The sequence below is a fragment of the Gigantopelta aegis genome, chromosome 3 (assembly GCF_016097555.1).
Source record: "Gigantopelta aegis isolate Gae_Host chromosome 3, Gae_host_genome, whole genome shotgun sequence".
NCBI lineage: Eukaryota > Metazoa > Mollusca > Gastropoda > Neomphalida > Peltospiridae > Gigantopelta > Gigantopelta aegis.
In genome coordinates, this window is record NC_054701.1 from 51,089,832 (window position 1) to 51,106,887 (window position 17,056).

The 17,056-nt window shown below is 36.1% G+C and overlaps 1 protein-coding gene across 1 annotated transcript in view; it reads right to left on the minus strand.

Moving 5' to 3' along the window:
* The window catches only part of LOC121368201 (POC1 centriolar protein homolog A-like), a 34,544-nt gene that overhangs the window by 7,829 nt on the left and 9,659 nt on the right, over window positions 1-17,056 (minus strand). Inside the window, exons 4-8 of the mRNA XM_041492833.1 lie at window positions 15,691-15,880; window positions 12,176-12,284; window positions 9,622-9,653; window positions 2,515-2,614; window positions 418-483 (exon numbers count right to left, since the gene is read on the minus strand). Of these exons, the coding sequence (XP_041348767.1) occupies window positions 418-483; window positions 2,515-2,614; window positions 9,622-9,653; window positions 12,176-12,284; window positions 15,691-15,880 (497 nt within the window). The remainder of the gene's footprint in view (window positions 1-417; window positions 484-2,514; window positions 2,615-9,621; window positions 9,654-12,175; window positions 12,285-15,690; window positions 15,881-17,056) is intronic.

The following is a 17,056-nucleotide window of genomic DNA, read 5'->3' on the forward strand; positions in this document are numbered from 1 at the left end:
GTTAGGTGCGATTACCCACACACTCTCCTTAAATACTCTACAAAAAACCATTAATACCATTGTAAGATTGTAAGATTTTAATATGACATCTGTTCCTCTCTGAAAATTGTATATTTTTATGTTGCAATTTGGAGTCACAATTATTCTGTCAATTATACAAAATTCAACTAACTTTCCAGGTAAAGTAAGTTGTGTTACACATATTTAATTAAACTTTTGTTTATCATAACATAAAAAAGTTGTTTGTAATACATAACAACATACATTAATACCAATTGTTTTTCCCATTTTATTTATTGCACTCGTTTATAGTGCATAATATTTATACCACTTGACGTCTACGCAGACTATAAACTTGTATAAGAAACAACATGGGGAAAACAAGCGGCATGTACATGCAGTTCTGAATGTCAATACCTGGCTTGTATTCAGTGTATCTTGCGGAACATCCTTTATTTTTTCACCTTTTGGAAAATCCCAAATCTGAAAAACAATTAGGTATGACCTGCCAGTGACATTATTTCACACAATCATTTCATTCATTACCTTCATATATATACACACATAATATGTAAATAATGGATTCATAAAAAATCATGCAGAGTTTGTGTATGAAGTTTATGGTTGTAAGAGAGTGTACAATATTTTCCTGTCTTATATGAATATAGGGCTGGGTGGGTTTTTTGGGTGGTTTTAAAGTGTGTGCTTGTACTAACTTCCCCACCCCAGCAGATAGCTTTATGTCCCTGCAAATATTGATCAACGTGAACAGTACATGTACCTTACTTTCATATTTCACTCTTATTACATTCTGTATACCAAAAAGCAGAAATGTTAAACATAATTGCTATGGTTCTGGCCAAATACATGTAGCATATAGCCCTTGACAGAAAGATCCAGCCAATAGCATACATACATGTAGAGGATAATAAACGAGTTACCAGTGAAATAATTTTCATTTGTCACTAGCTAAAGATTGTGACAATTGAAAATTATTTCACGTGGGACATACATAAATTTGATAATAACTGGTACCGAAGTTATTACCCCTGCTAAAAAGTTTTTCTCTAAAAGCCTTTATTTTCAATATATACATACACATACATAGAAACAATGTACAACATTTTACACACTGTTCTGTTTATTGCTATAACTTTGTATTTTAATCCCGTTCACAAATAATTTTCAAAAACCAAGGTTCTATTTATATTGTTAAAAAATGTATAATGAATTGCATTAAACTAAGTTTTTATTTTAACACTGAAAACAGAGAGCCATAAGTGCAAATGCTTTAAACTGTGTGACGTCATTTTGTGTGTTTACCGAATCGTGATGACATCATATTTATTACTGACAATGTCACTGGTTTGTAAGCCTCATTTCGTCCAATTAGAGTGTTCATTACACCAGTGCAGAATATTTCTCATTCAGAAAATATTTAAAATATTTTCCCCATTATGAGCGACCGCTGGGGTAATAAATAGAGATTATTTTCTCCCATCCCTAGCCATGCAAGACAGGCGTATTCCAAGACAGACGTATTCCATGACAGACGTATTCCAAGACAGGCGTGTTCCATGACAGGCGAGTTCCAAGACAGGCGTGTTCCAAGACAGTCGTATTCCAAGACAGGCGTATTCCAAGACAGGCGTGTATTCCAAGACAGGTGTATTCCATGACAGGTGTATTCCAAGACAGGCGTATTCCAAGACAGATGTATTCCATGACAGACGTATTCCAAGACAGGTGTATTCCATGACAGACGTATTCCAAGACAGGTGTATTCCATGACTTCAGCCCATGCGGAATAAATTGGTCTTGCATGACCACGTGACTTCTATAGTTTGAGCTGATATTAACATTGGGTGACGTCACGTAAACGGCAAAATAACACAAGAAATGCTTTTTATATTTCATAAAAACAAGGAAACCTGCTGTCATAATGAAATTATATTATCCATTTTTGGGTACGACCTTTTCAATGGTTATGATTATTTTATTGTAAGATAAAACAATTTTTTTTAGGTTTTTCACATTTTCCCAAAATGCTTTTTTTTCATCTACTGGATGGGAGAAAAATAATCCTCCATTATGTATCCATGTGGGACAGGGCTATTCCACCCTCGGGTACATAATATGATGTCAGGGACTCGACAAGCCTCGTCTCGGACAACTCGAGCAAGAGCAAGGGTATTACAGGAACCCTGACATGAGTTTCGTAAAATCAGTATGATTCACACGCAAGTGTAATAATTTCTTTATTATTCACATTATCGAAAATATTATTTTCACGAATAACAAGCTAGGACCATGTAAAAACGTTTCAAACGTAAATAAAAAAAGACGAAACGTGTATAAGCGTTTACACTGAGGAAGCCGCATTAAGTTATGACGTCATTTCACATGACGTCATTCGTTGTACACGTGAAATCATTATGACACACGTAGGTCATACTGGTTATATTTCCCTGAATATCTTGAACTAGTGGATAATAAATGTATATTATATACTACCTGCAGTACAGCATTTTTTCTCCAAGACCCAGTCAGTATGTGGTTGTGAATTGGATCAATATCAAGAGCATCACCACAAATATGTGGACCAACAAATCTTCTGAAAACCAAAATAAAGCAGCAAGTCAAATAAACCATCCTTTGTTGAATTGAGCCAAGAACAATGAACACATACACATAAAGATATATATACATGTAGACACCCTATCAAGTTAAGGCCCTGCTACACGATACAAGTGACTCGGATAGTGATTTCCCTAGAAATTAGGCAAGGCATGGTAGACCAAACACTTTTGGGGCATTTTCACTATTTTCGGGGTACTTGTTTTTCATTAAAAATAATAAAAAAATTAATTATAATAAACATTAATGTAATTTATGTGCTTGCTTTAATAAATGAATGGCAAAAGATACATGTATAAAAGGCATATTTTATTAATTAATAATAACTTTTTGGGCGTTTCATAAAGGCAATTTTATAATTAATTGCTGAAAAAGGCTTGTTTAATTTCAGGGCAGCATGGCGCTGATTGAGGCAAGATGGTGCTAGACTACTGAGGCATGGTGCTGCACCATGCTAAAACAAGCTAGGGAGAACACTATTGGATTGCAGTGCTAACAAGCAAATTGTAACATGTCATACGATTGAATCGGCCCAAGTCACTCCTACGCGTCGAAGTTTAGAACCTGTACTATTTTCATACGATTGAATTGGACGTTTGGGGACGTTGACCAATCAGATCATGGCACAGATAACCTCCATGTTCTGAGTGTAATGGCAGAAAACTTTGTTCACTTATCGTCGGCACAGACCCAACAGCTCATAGAGTTGTATCAGGGGTACATCTCTTTGTGAGGTGTGTCCAGTCATTTATATAAAGACAGAAACGTTACGACAGCTGCCTTCTTATCAATACATGACATTGTATACCATGGTTACAGCAAGGATGTTTTTCAATGATGTTACGTTTCATACGATTGACAAATACCATGTGGCAACAATTCCGATTCAATCGGTTCGATTGACTCGTGCGATTGACTCGGTCCGATTCTATTGTATTGTGTAGCTGGCCCTTTAGGCCCAACAATCGGTAAAAAGATTAACTAACAATAAAAACAAGCATCTTGAGAGTAGGCTACTGCTGAAGCAATACATGTCTCCTACTGGGCCCAACACATTCTTGTATCTAAGGCCATAACTGTCAAAAATTATCTGTCACTTGATCTGTAAATGTACATAATAATGCTATACATAAAATTGCACCTCAATATCTTGAAGCATTACAAATGACAAGTGTGGAAAACTATATGTGAGACAGATAGACAGAAGGATAGAGATGAAACCTGTAGTCCCTTTCAGTTGAACCGGTAGAGGATTAATAAAATAAAATATTTCTGACATTTCTCATAACATTATTGGATAATTCCTTATGAGAGAATATTTGGTAGCATTCCATGAGCTTCATGAGTTAGAATAATGTGTCACCATTAAATGCACTGTATTATATGTTTGTGGAAAACTTTGTTTCTGGATGTAAAATTCATCAGTGCTCCACAAGAGGGTGCATATAAAAGATCCCATGCTACTAATCAGGCCCTAGTCTAGAACTGAAAAAGTAAGAGAAGTTACTTCTCCCTTTTCATAAAAATAGGCAAAGTGCATGAACATTTATCAGTACAATTCATAACGTTTTGCCATGTTCCTTATTTATTCAGAAAAATTCCAAATTATACACTCAGTTCTAATCATAATGTTCTGATATAAAATACTACTACTTCTGGTAAAAAACATTGAACAAAACAATTGTATGTTTCATTAAAAACGTGATATTATTAAGTAGTTAAGAATGTGTTACGTTAAAATAAAAGTAATAATTTGTATTCTCTGGCATTACTGAAATGAAGGTGGCAGAGAATTAATGAACGCTTGACAGGTCACTGCAAATGGTGCCACATACGTCGATGTACAGATTGGTGCTAAAATAAAAAATATGGTGTAAAGTGAGCTATGACAATAGACAAGTTGGGGTCTTAAAGGAAACATGTCACGTAAACCATATTTGGCACCAACCATGTACAATTAATTATAAATTGAATCACCTAAAAAAAAAAAATTATAATAAATTAATTACTTAAAATATCTCCATAAAAGAACCCCAGATACGAGCTCTTAGCGGAAATTGCCGATCTTTAATGACCAGGGCAATCACGAGGTCCGTGACGTCAGAGACGCGTCGCTTGATCTGAAGCCTTACACTTAAAAGCATTAGTCCGTACCACTCATAAAGAAGCTAAGACTTGCACAGCTTACCAAAACAATGAGTGTTAATTCGCAAAACGTTTTGCCGTATCAATATGAGCTGTTAGTAAATGAAGAAAGACACACATTTACTTACAACAGTGATACTGAAGAAAAAACGGATAGCGAGTCGGAGGGTGGAGAAACTGATGGTGCCAGACCGGTCGACCAATTTACAGCCCGGAGCCCGAAAGTAACCCGGAGACAAAACCAAAACTCGGATGCTAATGCCGAGGTGTATACTGTTCATATTTAGCATAAAGATACACCTCGATATGATGTATTTAAATATGTAAAAAATATAAATGTAGGACAAACATTTTTTGGTTGTTTTTTTTTAGAAAATATCGCATTTTTTATGTTCGGGCTGTACATAATGAAATCTGTATGCACAGTGTAAACAAACGCTCTAATTTACGACAAGGCGCTTCACTTTCATTAACCTGGCTTGTAAAACAACATAAATGACTTGAGAGTATAATCAACTTTTAAACTAAATATATTTCTATTTGCATCAATAGAACGAAATGGGGTTATAGTATTTTTCTCTCATAAAAAAGTAGCATATTATTAGGCCTATTGGTAGGGTGCGTTAGAGTAAAAACGACCACTCACGATACCCAAGTGATAATTTTCTTTTCTTTGGTACTACGTAATTGGTCAGTTTTGTAATTTTAGATGGGAAAGTCTACTTAATCAAGGGTTTTACAGCATTATTTACAGTAATGAAGCAGGGCGGCTGATAATGTCCATTAACATTGTACTATAGTCGCGACAGGTTACGCCACAATACCCTGTGATCTTAAAAAAACTGGCACGTATTTTGTACGTATGTCTAGACCGTGGTAATCACTTACCTGGTCGATACCCTGCAATATACACCTGCCAGTCAGGAATCACATGTGCAGGCCACGGAAAGAAAGGACCAATTAACTAAAACAACACTCCGATTCTCAAGTCAGCCCGTGGATGAAACATAATAGTTATTTCGACACCGACAGTAGTGGTTTATTTTGTATTGAACTTCGTGTTGCTTTGGGGCTTCGGGCGACGAGGAACGTTTTTGTGACGTATTCCGCCCGAAGATTAAAAACATTATTTAAAATTATTATTGTTTTCTACACGTTTTTTAAAAACATATTTAAATACATCGTATTGAGATGTATCCTCATGCCAAATCCCATGTTTGTATATGCCATATTTAATTACTTGTTGACGTTTCCTTCTTCGGACGGTGAATACAGATTTTGTTATGTAGGCCTACAGCCCTAACATGAAAAATCTTTTTTTTTTCCAAAAAAATAAATAAATAAAAAATTCTATATTTTTGTTTTAACATATATAAATACATCATGCTGAGGTGTATCTTTGTGCCAAATATGTACAATGTACACCTCGGCATTCGCAACCGAGTACTGTTTTTGTAACCGGGTAACATTCGGGCTCCGGGCTGTAAATAAGCTGACACCAAAGTACTATGCGGTGTTGGTGTCCAATCTTTTCTTTTGCGATAAAATACACGCGTCTTTCTTCGGATACAATCCTTTGGAAAACCATAAAAAGACAATCCCGATCGTTTAAACTATTTATTTTTACACCCAAAGGCCGCGCAGTACGGCACTGTTGGACTGAACAGATCGTAAGCCCCTTACACCATATATAAACAGTTAACAACAATGGAAGAGTACAGCGGCTCTGACGTCACTTCCCTTTTTTTCCGAATGCTCACGAAGAAATATGCATAAATCGTACTTTGATACTGATTAGCGTAATTTCTTCATTTTAAGTTAACTACACGTATTTTATTGTTATAAAGTTATTTGTATATTATTTTTATATCATTTTTCTTTTAAAATGAGCTATAATATGGTCTCGTGTCATGTTTCCTTTAAGGTCTGTTGTGTGATTTTGCTTTTGAAATCAGATTGGGTCCAAAATATTACGGCGACTTTGACTTCTAACTACTGCCAACAACTCAGTGACTTGAGCAGACTTTCGATGAAGAAAATGTTCATTTCGCCGGCTAGATTAGGGCCTGACTAATGAACAAAATATAGTGGGTTTCCTTTCTATATCAAAATTACCACTGTTTAACATCCAATAGCCGATCATTAAAAAGCCCAATGTGCTCTAGTGGTGAAAATGAAAGTTTCTAGGCCACACACAGTAAGTTAGAATGAGAAGTACCATACATTGTTTTAGTGAGGGTGGGATGTAGCCCAGTGGTAAAGCACTGGCTTGATGCGTGGTCGGCTTGGCATCGATCCTCGTCATTGGGCTAATTCTCTTTCCAGCCAGTGCACCACGACTGGTATATCAACGGCTGTGGTATGTGCTATCCTGTCTGTGGGATGGTGCCTATAAAAGATACCTTGCTACTAATGGGAAAATGTAGCAGGTTTCCTCTTTAAAACTACATTCCCTGGAATATTTTTATTAGTTAAGCATATAGAACAGAAAATCCAATTACGTTTGGTGCATATATGACGCCACACTCCGCATTGGTTTCACTACGCTGGCTTATCCAGGTCAAAAATAAAGCCAGTATTTTGAAAGTGGGACACTTTTGACGGGCTCGTACTGATCTTGGTTTTCATTTGCTTATCACATGTATAGAATTCCCCAACAAGAGATCACGTGAGATTTCGCAGTTTTTTAACAAATTTAACTGTCTTGATTGAGGGGTCGTCTCATATCTCCAAAACATATTTATATCCATAGAGGTATGGTACAATGCCTTTCCAGGAGTCGGTGATTGGGGGATTTGTCTTGAAATTTTGACAGTGGCCAGCTGTTGGCATACGCGTTACATGTAAGGGGGTGTTACTAATTACGTAACGCTCTAGGGGTAGCGGAAGAGGGTACTGTGTTCGATTTACGTAACATTTTTCAAGACTATATGTTATTTTTATTCATTACTTCGACCTAAAAAGGTGTTTTTTGGAAATGCGCGGTCAGTCTAGGATTGATCCCCATCGGCGGGTATACAAAAAGACCATGGTATGTGATATCCTGCCTGTGGGATGGTACATATAAACGATCCCTTGCTAAAAAAAATGTAGCGGGTTTCCAAGGCGCATGTGCAGGGATTTCAGCGGGGTTGGGGTTATAGACTGTGTTGAGCGAAGTTTATATGGGGCCATGCTCCCCTAAAAAATACATTACAAATTTTTTTAAGCTTGGGCAAGTAAGGGTTTCAACCTCCAATACCCTCCCCCTGCACATGCACCCGATTCCTCTCTAAGATTATATGTCAAAATTACCAAATGTTAGGCATCCAACAGCAGATGGAAGGAAGGATAGGATATGTTTTATTTAACGATGCCGTTAAACCCACCCCCTCCCCCCAACTTTACCCTTTCCAAACGAAATAATATTTATTTGAATTTGTCAATTTTAACACGTAAAATTAAGAAGTGAAAACGTTCATGGTCTACTTTAATATATTTTATTTTAAAAGTATATACATGATTAATGTGTTACTAGTATACAAACTAAACTTTGAAAGTTCTACTAACACTTTATAAAATATCAATTCTGAAATGTGAAGGTACGACTGTCGATAATACGTTGTCATGATCAAACCGGTTTTAACTAAAGACTCTAGTACCGTATCCTCAACCGAACGTTCTTCGTACAGCGCAAGATTTCTCTTTTAATTTTTTGAGATGAACCCTACAATTTGAAATCGGCAAACGCACGTGTTAACTGAAACTGACAACAGGCTGTTGTTTGTGCTTTGCCGAGCTATGGCGACACAGGCGATGATTCAAGCATACGTTTGACGATATCCATTCATAGCGAACACACACAACTTTTTTAAAAGTGCATTTGAGCTTGTATTTCACATTTGTACATGATGTTATAATATGGTAACCAGAGAATGTAACTTTAAGACTACATGCATATGTGAAAATTACCAAATGTTTGACATCCAATAGACGATGATTTTTTGTTTTGTTTTAGTGGACCATGCAACTTTAAGTTTTAAACATCAGACCTAATATATTATTAACCATTTTAGAATAGTCTACATCACTCTCGAATGGATTCCACGTCTTACACATAATCTCAAGTTTTAATGCTGTCATATTACTAATTCTGCATACAAGCGCATACATGTACATGGACATAGAGATTAATACGAGATTGAGGATCATACACAATTTACTGAGCATGTTTAGGAACCGTCTTATTTCCCCGAAGTGAGAGCCATGGGAATAATACAATTTCTAAATGACTTCCTGAATATTGTAATGACCTTGCATGAGAGTGACCCTTTATTTATTAACGACAAATTGTAATTTACTAACAAACATAAAGTGTGATTGCATTTGCTATCGATCAATATTAATCGCCTCAGTTATCAGGTTTCATGTATCACCATACAGTAAAACACATAGTATATACATGTGGTTTCTCAATGTTTTTGTTTGTTTTGTTTCGTTTCTTGTTTTCATAATTTAAGTTTGTTATTTGGTTTCTTCAATCTTATCCTTTGAATACACCTTTATAAATATACTGATATCATTTTCACAAAATACAAGCATTCATTACAAACATGTAACTTTGATAAATAAAATATTCATGTTGGTATTTAATATAAACCATACAGATAATGAATAGATAATCGATCACGTTTACAGTTGTGTTTGCCATTCATCACATGGTATATGTGCTTGGAGGTTGGTACTTTTTATGGACATTCGCCTGAAACACAATGGTCAAATATTCAGCTATTTACTGCTGTATCTGGTACTGGCTTGCCATAATATAAATATCTAAATATTTCTTTCCAAATGACTTACTTCAGGGCATGCACCTGGCGTTCATCCCAATACTGCAAAATATGTAAATTACATTTTTAAATCATTATAATACATACAAAATGAATAACGGTGGGTTGTATTAAAGTTTTGTATTTAATTAAATCAGAAAACTATTTATTTGTACACGAAGCAAAGAACAATACTATCACAAAATTGAAATATCATAGCCAGACCTGTCAACCTTTAGTCAAGAGAAAGAAAGAAATGTTTTATTTAACGACGCACTCAACACATTTTATTTACAGTTATATGGCATCAGACATATGGTTAAGGACCACACAGATATTGAGAGAGGAAACCCGCTGTCGCCACTTCATGGGCTACTCTTTTTGATTAGCAGCAAGGGATCTTTTATATGCACCATCCCACAGACAGGATAGTACATACCATGGCCTTTGTTACACCAGTTGTGGAGCACTGGCTGGAATAGCCCAATGGGTCCACCGACGGGGATCGATCCTAGATTGACCGTGCATCAAGTGATCGCTTTACCACTGAGCTACGTCCCACCCTTTTAGTCAAGAGAAAGCAGGATATGTGTATTGAAAAAGCAGGAGATTTTGTCAAAACACAGGAGATTTTTTAAATGCACACGATATAACACAAAATTGCAAGTTTAAAAAATATTACACTAAGTTATATGAACACTACATAATGTCATGTATTCCTGTCAACCTTAGATCTTGGGAAATTTTTTTTAATAAAAATTAAAAAGTTTAAATATTATTATTATGATTTAATACATATTTTTAAAAATAACACTTCTATCTAAAAATGTTAAGCACACAAACAAGAAGTTTAAACATTAATTAATACATGACCGGCCTCGGTGGCGCAGTGGTTACGTCATCGGACTACAGGCTGGTAGGTTCGCAGCCTGGTACCGGTCCAACCCAGAGCGAGTTCTGAAGGATTCAATGGGTAGGTGTAAGGCCACTACACCCTCTTCTCTCTCTCAATAACCACTAACCATATAAACCCACTGTCCTGAACAGATAGGCCAGATAACTGAGGTGTGTGCCCAGAACACGTGCTTGAATCTTAATTGGATATAAGCATGAAAATAAGTTGAAATAAATTAATTAATTAATGCATTTAAGGTATTACACTTATAGATCACTTTAAATCATTAAAAGTATGTACCTAAAGACTTTATTTATCTAAATCTTATAAATTAATAATCAGATTTTACTATTATGAGCGACAGTAGTGTGGTACATTTGTACTTATTTAAAATCTTCATAACGATGCAGTAAACATTGTATGTTCACTAATCAATAGTAAAACCTTATTACTGATGTCATGTGAAATATACCAGAATTATATCTAATTCTGTAATGTCAATACATGGCCACGACAGCTTGAATTCTTTTTATGCTTAGAAAATATCCTAGGTAAAACATCCTCACCGTGAGAGTACGGGAGACTTGATCATATACTGGGAAACTCAACTGCAGAATCCGGGAAGATTGACAGGTCTGCATAGCTTCGTCTCTCGCCAGTTTCTAATCAAGTAATACTGAGCCCACAAAATATACTGCATTAATATTTTTGATTACTTAATTTACCATCAATTTTCCTTCTCATTACCGGTATGTTTTAAATTATACACCCAGAATAACAATTACCATATTTTCCCATGTATTATGCACACCTTTTTTTTCTCCGAAAATACAGGTTAAAAATGGGTGTGCACTATACACAACAGAAAACACTATCTTTTAAAAATGTCCAGCGATCACCCATAAAAAATCACCGATCAGTAGTTTATGGTACTTTACAGGTTATTGACAGTGCCAACACCCTCTTAAAAATCGCATTTCACTTGTGATGGTTGTAATAAATGCAAAATAAATGTACAAAAGTATGAATACCTCGCCAAAAAGTGCATAAAAATGACAAAACTGGACTGTAAATATTTTTAATTTCCATGAGATTTAATTCGGCCATTTCCGTCAAACCGGAAATATGCCACACTACTATAAATTTAGAAAGCTTGCGCATTCATGTTAGCCACGAGAACCAAATGTAATATGCTATATTTTTGTTTTCATTTATTTATTTGTCATTTACAGTGTATGGGTATATCATTTTGTTTTGATTTATGCATGTGTCAGTCTGTAACGTGTAAGTACGCAAGTACTAACCTATGTTTAATGTGACATGTAGTTCTATGTACTCAAGTACCTAAGTTTTGTTCCTTGAATATACCACTGCTTTCGCTTTTCGTTAATTTTGGTGACAGGGAGAAAACAGTACATCTTATATTCACCATCAATTTTGTGGTTTAAAAAAACGGTGCACATTATATTGTGGTTCATGGTTTTTTTCTTGGAATAAACGTTCAAAGTGGGGGGTGCGCATAATACATGGGAAAATACGGTACTAGTTTTCACTCCCATAACTGATGGGTGAAAGAGTATAAGTATAAATAGTCTGTAGCTCATACACTGAACTTCACAAACTGATACATTGAGCTTAACAACTCGATATATTGAGCTGAACAAACTGATGTGAATTGTGTATAATTTACCTGGACTGTGTCATCCCAGCCTCCTGTGATAAACAGCTTGGGGTGAGTAACATTGTACTGAGCTGCGAACACGCGGAAACGGTGACCGTTCATCACATCTCTCGAATCACTGTAAAACAATATTACTATAATATTTAATGCATTATTATCACATTTGAGGTTCTACTCCCTTATTATTAAAGCAGCAATCTCTAAAAGAATATTTTTCTCAATATAAAAATTCAGGTTTGTGCCATCTTTCTGCATTCTGTTGACCATTTTCACTTGTTTAGTTCATAGGCAAAAAATATCTTTTAATAAAATGTAACATCTTCTAAAGTTGGTGTGAACAAGATGGCAGCCCTTTTTCAAAATGGCCAAAGCTCATCATTAAAATTGGATTCATGTACCTTCAGAACTATAACACTTAAAAACGTGATCTTAGTGACAAAACTGATGTTTATGAGTTCATTAAAACTGTTTGTAATACTGTCAGATACAGGATTAACAAACATTCAAAATAGCTGATTAAATTGGCGGCATTTTTGCTATGAAAATATAATATTTTGTAATATGACTTAGAAAACGTAAATTTCATGTCAAATGTTAGGCTTAGACTGTTGATCAGAGGTGGGAAAAAGCCCTTTTTTACCGGTCTGGGACTGATTCTCAATCTCTGAGACCAAAATAATTATTTTAAAACGTGTGTTTGCCGGTCCCACTTTTGTCATTCTTGTCGGTCCGAAGCACCTGTCCGTTTCTATTATTGGAGCAAATTCCTATCCGTCAGTTGGATCGGCCTGCCCAGACATCGGTATCTTGTGCATTATTTAAAATAATAATAAATAAATAGTGGTCAAACTGACTGGTATTTCAGACGTCTGTGATTCTAAATTTTGCCATAAAGTCGGACCTACAATAGTATCAATTCACTGCCACTAGGCTAGACATTTGTCAAAGCCTCTGAGCTGGTCAAGAGATTAAACAGACATTTACAATAACACCATCCTTGGTGAGAAAGCTACCAAGGTATTACACTCCAATTAAAACAAAGGACCCAGAGTTTGCAACTGGTCACAATCAACACTTGTCAACGCCTGTGTTCGGAGCTCTGCCGGGTCGAGTGTCAGAGGCAAGAGGCTTTTGTGAAATACAAACTGCTTAAAATAGCATAAAATATACTGAAATAATCTATAAATGCATTTATTGTTGACTGTTCAATGTAGTGTATGAAATAATTATAATGGATTTTAAAATTAAAAAAAGGTTTCCTCTTTTTTTGTTACAAGTAGGAGTGAGCTGGAATAGCTAACCCGGCTATCTCTAGAGCCAGTAGAGGTCAAATGTCATCCAATCGGGGACACCGTTATTAACTGTTTTGTCTAAACGTGTGCTAGCTCAAGTTGTCAAACGCTCCAACGGTGTTATTGTTTATTAATTATTAGAACACAGTACTGAATACTCGTACTTTTTATACATATATGGGAGTTAAAATGTGTAACTTTATTCCTTTTTTATATTATTTATTCCATTTTGTAAAATATATACAATTTTGTTTTTTCGCTGATGTGATCAAACATTTTTTTTTCTTCATGTTTTGATGTTTATCGTTTCGCGTTCATGATTCAAGATAAAAATATACAAATGCCGGAAAAATATCCGCCCGGTCCCCCCCTCCCCTAACCCTAACCTTAACCCCCCCCTCCCCTAACCCTAACCTTAACCCCAACCCCAACCCCAACCCCAACCCTAACCCCTAACCCCTAACCCTAACTAAAAATAATAATGGAGGGGACCGGGCGGATATTATACCCAAATGCCACTATGATTTTGTTTTTAAAACACTATTTGGCAAATATCACCTTTTAAATGATTTTATAATTTTATTTGTATTCCTTTTTTCTTCCCCCCCCCCCCCCCCCCCCCCCCCCCTCCGGTAGTGATGACATCACGTGTGACCGATTGACAATTTTATTTTTCCCCACCCCTGCTGTTGATACATAGTTAGCATGTTTTGAAAATTACTAAAATATAATATATCTGCAAATTATAAAAAACAGTCTAAAATAATAAATCAAGATGGCAGACATACATGTCATAACATTTATCAAATATCTGCCCAGTAAGTATTGTTGTCATTATACAGCTATTAGCACTCCTAAACACCCAACCACTTGGGCCTTAAAGGGTGACTAAACTCAAACATGAGCCGTATGTGTTGGAAAGATGCATACCCGGACCACCAACACATACTGACACTTTAAGAAATGAAAAACTCGTAATTTTAGAGTTAATAAAAAAACGTGATTATTCCTGCTAACTGGAGGCAGCCATTTTTCTCCGTTTTTCGCATCTGGAACTATAGCTCGGGTTGAAGTGATGTCAGCTCTGACCAACTACTGTATGCACAGTGTAAACAAAAGCAGTAATTTATGACAAGGCGCTTTGCTTTAATCAACCAGACTTGTAAAACAACATAAATGACTTGATAGTATAATCAACTATTTAAATAAATAGATTTCAATTTGCATCAAGAGAACAAAATGGTATATACATAGTATTCTCTCTTAAAAAATCCAAAGAAAAAATGCACATTATTACCTGTAGGCCTATTGGTAGAGTATGTTGGAGCAAAATCGACCACTCACGATACCCAAGTAATAATATTCTTTTCTTTGGATCTACGTAATTGGTCAGTTTTGTTATTTTAGATGGGAAAGTCTACTTAATCAAGGGTTTTACAGAATTATTTACAGTAATAAAGCAGGACGGCTGATAATGTCCATTAACATTGTAGGGGCAGCAGGTTATCCCACAATATCCTGTGAACTTAAAAAAACCCTGTCAAGTATATAAATTCAAGAGAAGGAACTCTTTTATTTTCTGTAGTGTTTAAGAAATTATATTTTGTTTATTAATAGCTAGTACTTTATAGTTTTAAAATCCGGGGATGATACAACATCCGGAGAATATAAATGTTTCCAGAAATGGAATAAAGATGTCATGTGGTCGACAGTCTTGGATGTTTATGTCTAGCAACATAAATCCAGATCATAGTCTGGAAATAACATTACATTTTCAAGCTGTATTAAACTGTTATCCCCTGTGCTGGAAGAATAACAATTACGTATGCCTACAAGATTTATATCACTCTAAAAACACTCTAAAAGCAAACATCAAATGCACTCAACTATAAACTTTCTATTTTAAGCCGAGACACCCAATAGCCGATGTATTTTTCATGCTGAGGTGTCATTAAACATCTATTCTTTCTAGCTACCAAGACAGCTTCCGGCTTTCCTGATTTATATCTGAGAACTGCAAATAGCTTCACTTGTAACAGACTGTCTTTAAAACTTGATTCAATGCATGTACCGTCACTGGTCTCTGCCCTGTTTGTCAAACTGGGAGAAACACTCAAATTTCATTTTAATGCCCCACATTTTCCGAGCATTCTTTTATCACCCACCACCCTTTGTTTTATAGTTAGGAATTACAGACAGTACATATGCTAGCTGTATGTAAGATTGATGCACCTGGGTTCACAGGTTTGAATCTTCTGCTTGGTCTCCATGTCATACAGGTAGATCTGCGTGTTTGCTCCCGCCGTGACGAAGTGTCTCCCGTCAGGTTTCACCGCTAATGCCAGAGTCTGGCGCACTTCATTGATGGTGTGAAGACATTTCCCCGTCGTATAGTGCCAGAATTTCACAAGACCTGAAGCATCTGAAAATACATATATCAGTAGACATAGTACAATACAGAGGGGTGCATTCCTGTCATTTTGTCTCACTTTATAGTTTATGCCCCTTTTTATCTAACTGGCAAGAATTAGGGTAATCATCTGTATTTAATACACTAAAAATGTAACACTTTCAAATACACATTTTTTAAATTCCTTAATCTGTCACCGATACAGTACATGATGTATGGTCAGCACATCAAAATATCATGGGTTTTATCTAAATACATGTATATATACTAAAAGGCAAAAGTTATTGTGACAAACAAAAGACAAAGATAATTGATGATAAGTTTTTACTGCCGTGTATGAAACATTATAACATGGAAAGAGAAATGTCCGAAGGTATGGAAACGAGCAATAGTCCATGAAAAGGGCACACCTGCCATATGCAAATGAGCCACATCACTAGAGGGGGTCCAGAGCAAAGTTCACATAGTCAGTAGCGAGTGTGTCCACCTTGAGCACTGATACAGGCCTGGCACTGTCGTCTCATTGAGGCCACTAAACGCTGGAGAAAGGGATGGTACGGGCTGTGAGGGTTGCTGGCTGGAACCCGTTTTGCAGATGCGTGGTTTGGATCCATATGTCTTGGCGAGGGGTTGTCACGGGTGGTTGGTCGCTACGGGGACGGTCCCTGACCTGGTTGTTTTGTTGACATCGTTGCCATAAGTGCCATATGGTGTTTTTGTGGACGTTGAATCCAAGTATCCCTATGACTCGCCATCTGTCATTTTCACTGAGGCGTGGCACGACAAAATTGCATCAAACAGTTCACTAATGGTGTTTTTCTGTCTTCTGGACTTCTGAAGGCTGCACAGAGTGGCAATGATTTGAGATTGGATGTCTGGCCTTTTATGGCAAACACTGGACAGCATTTCTCCCGGATATTGCATGTTTCTTGCACAGAGCATGCAAACGCTGCAACTGCTTGGTTGCATTTCTTCGACCTGTTTCATGCACATTTTCTCTGATTTACATCCATAAATCCATTCACAAATTTATTACTCCAAACAATCCATGTCACAATAACTTTTGCCTGAGTATATATATAAATGCACCTTTCATCATTGTACAATGTATATCCAAAACAAGAAATTTTAGTTTATTTCATAAACTTTTGCAGGACATTTCTTAAATTGCTTGAAGTAGAAGCAACC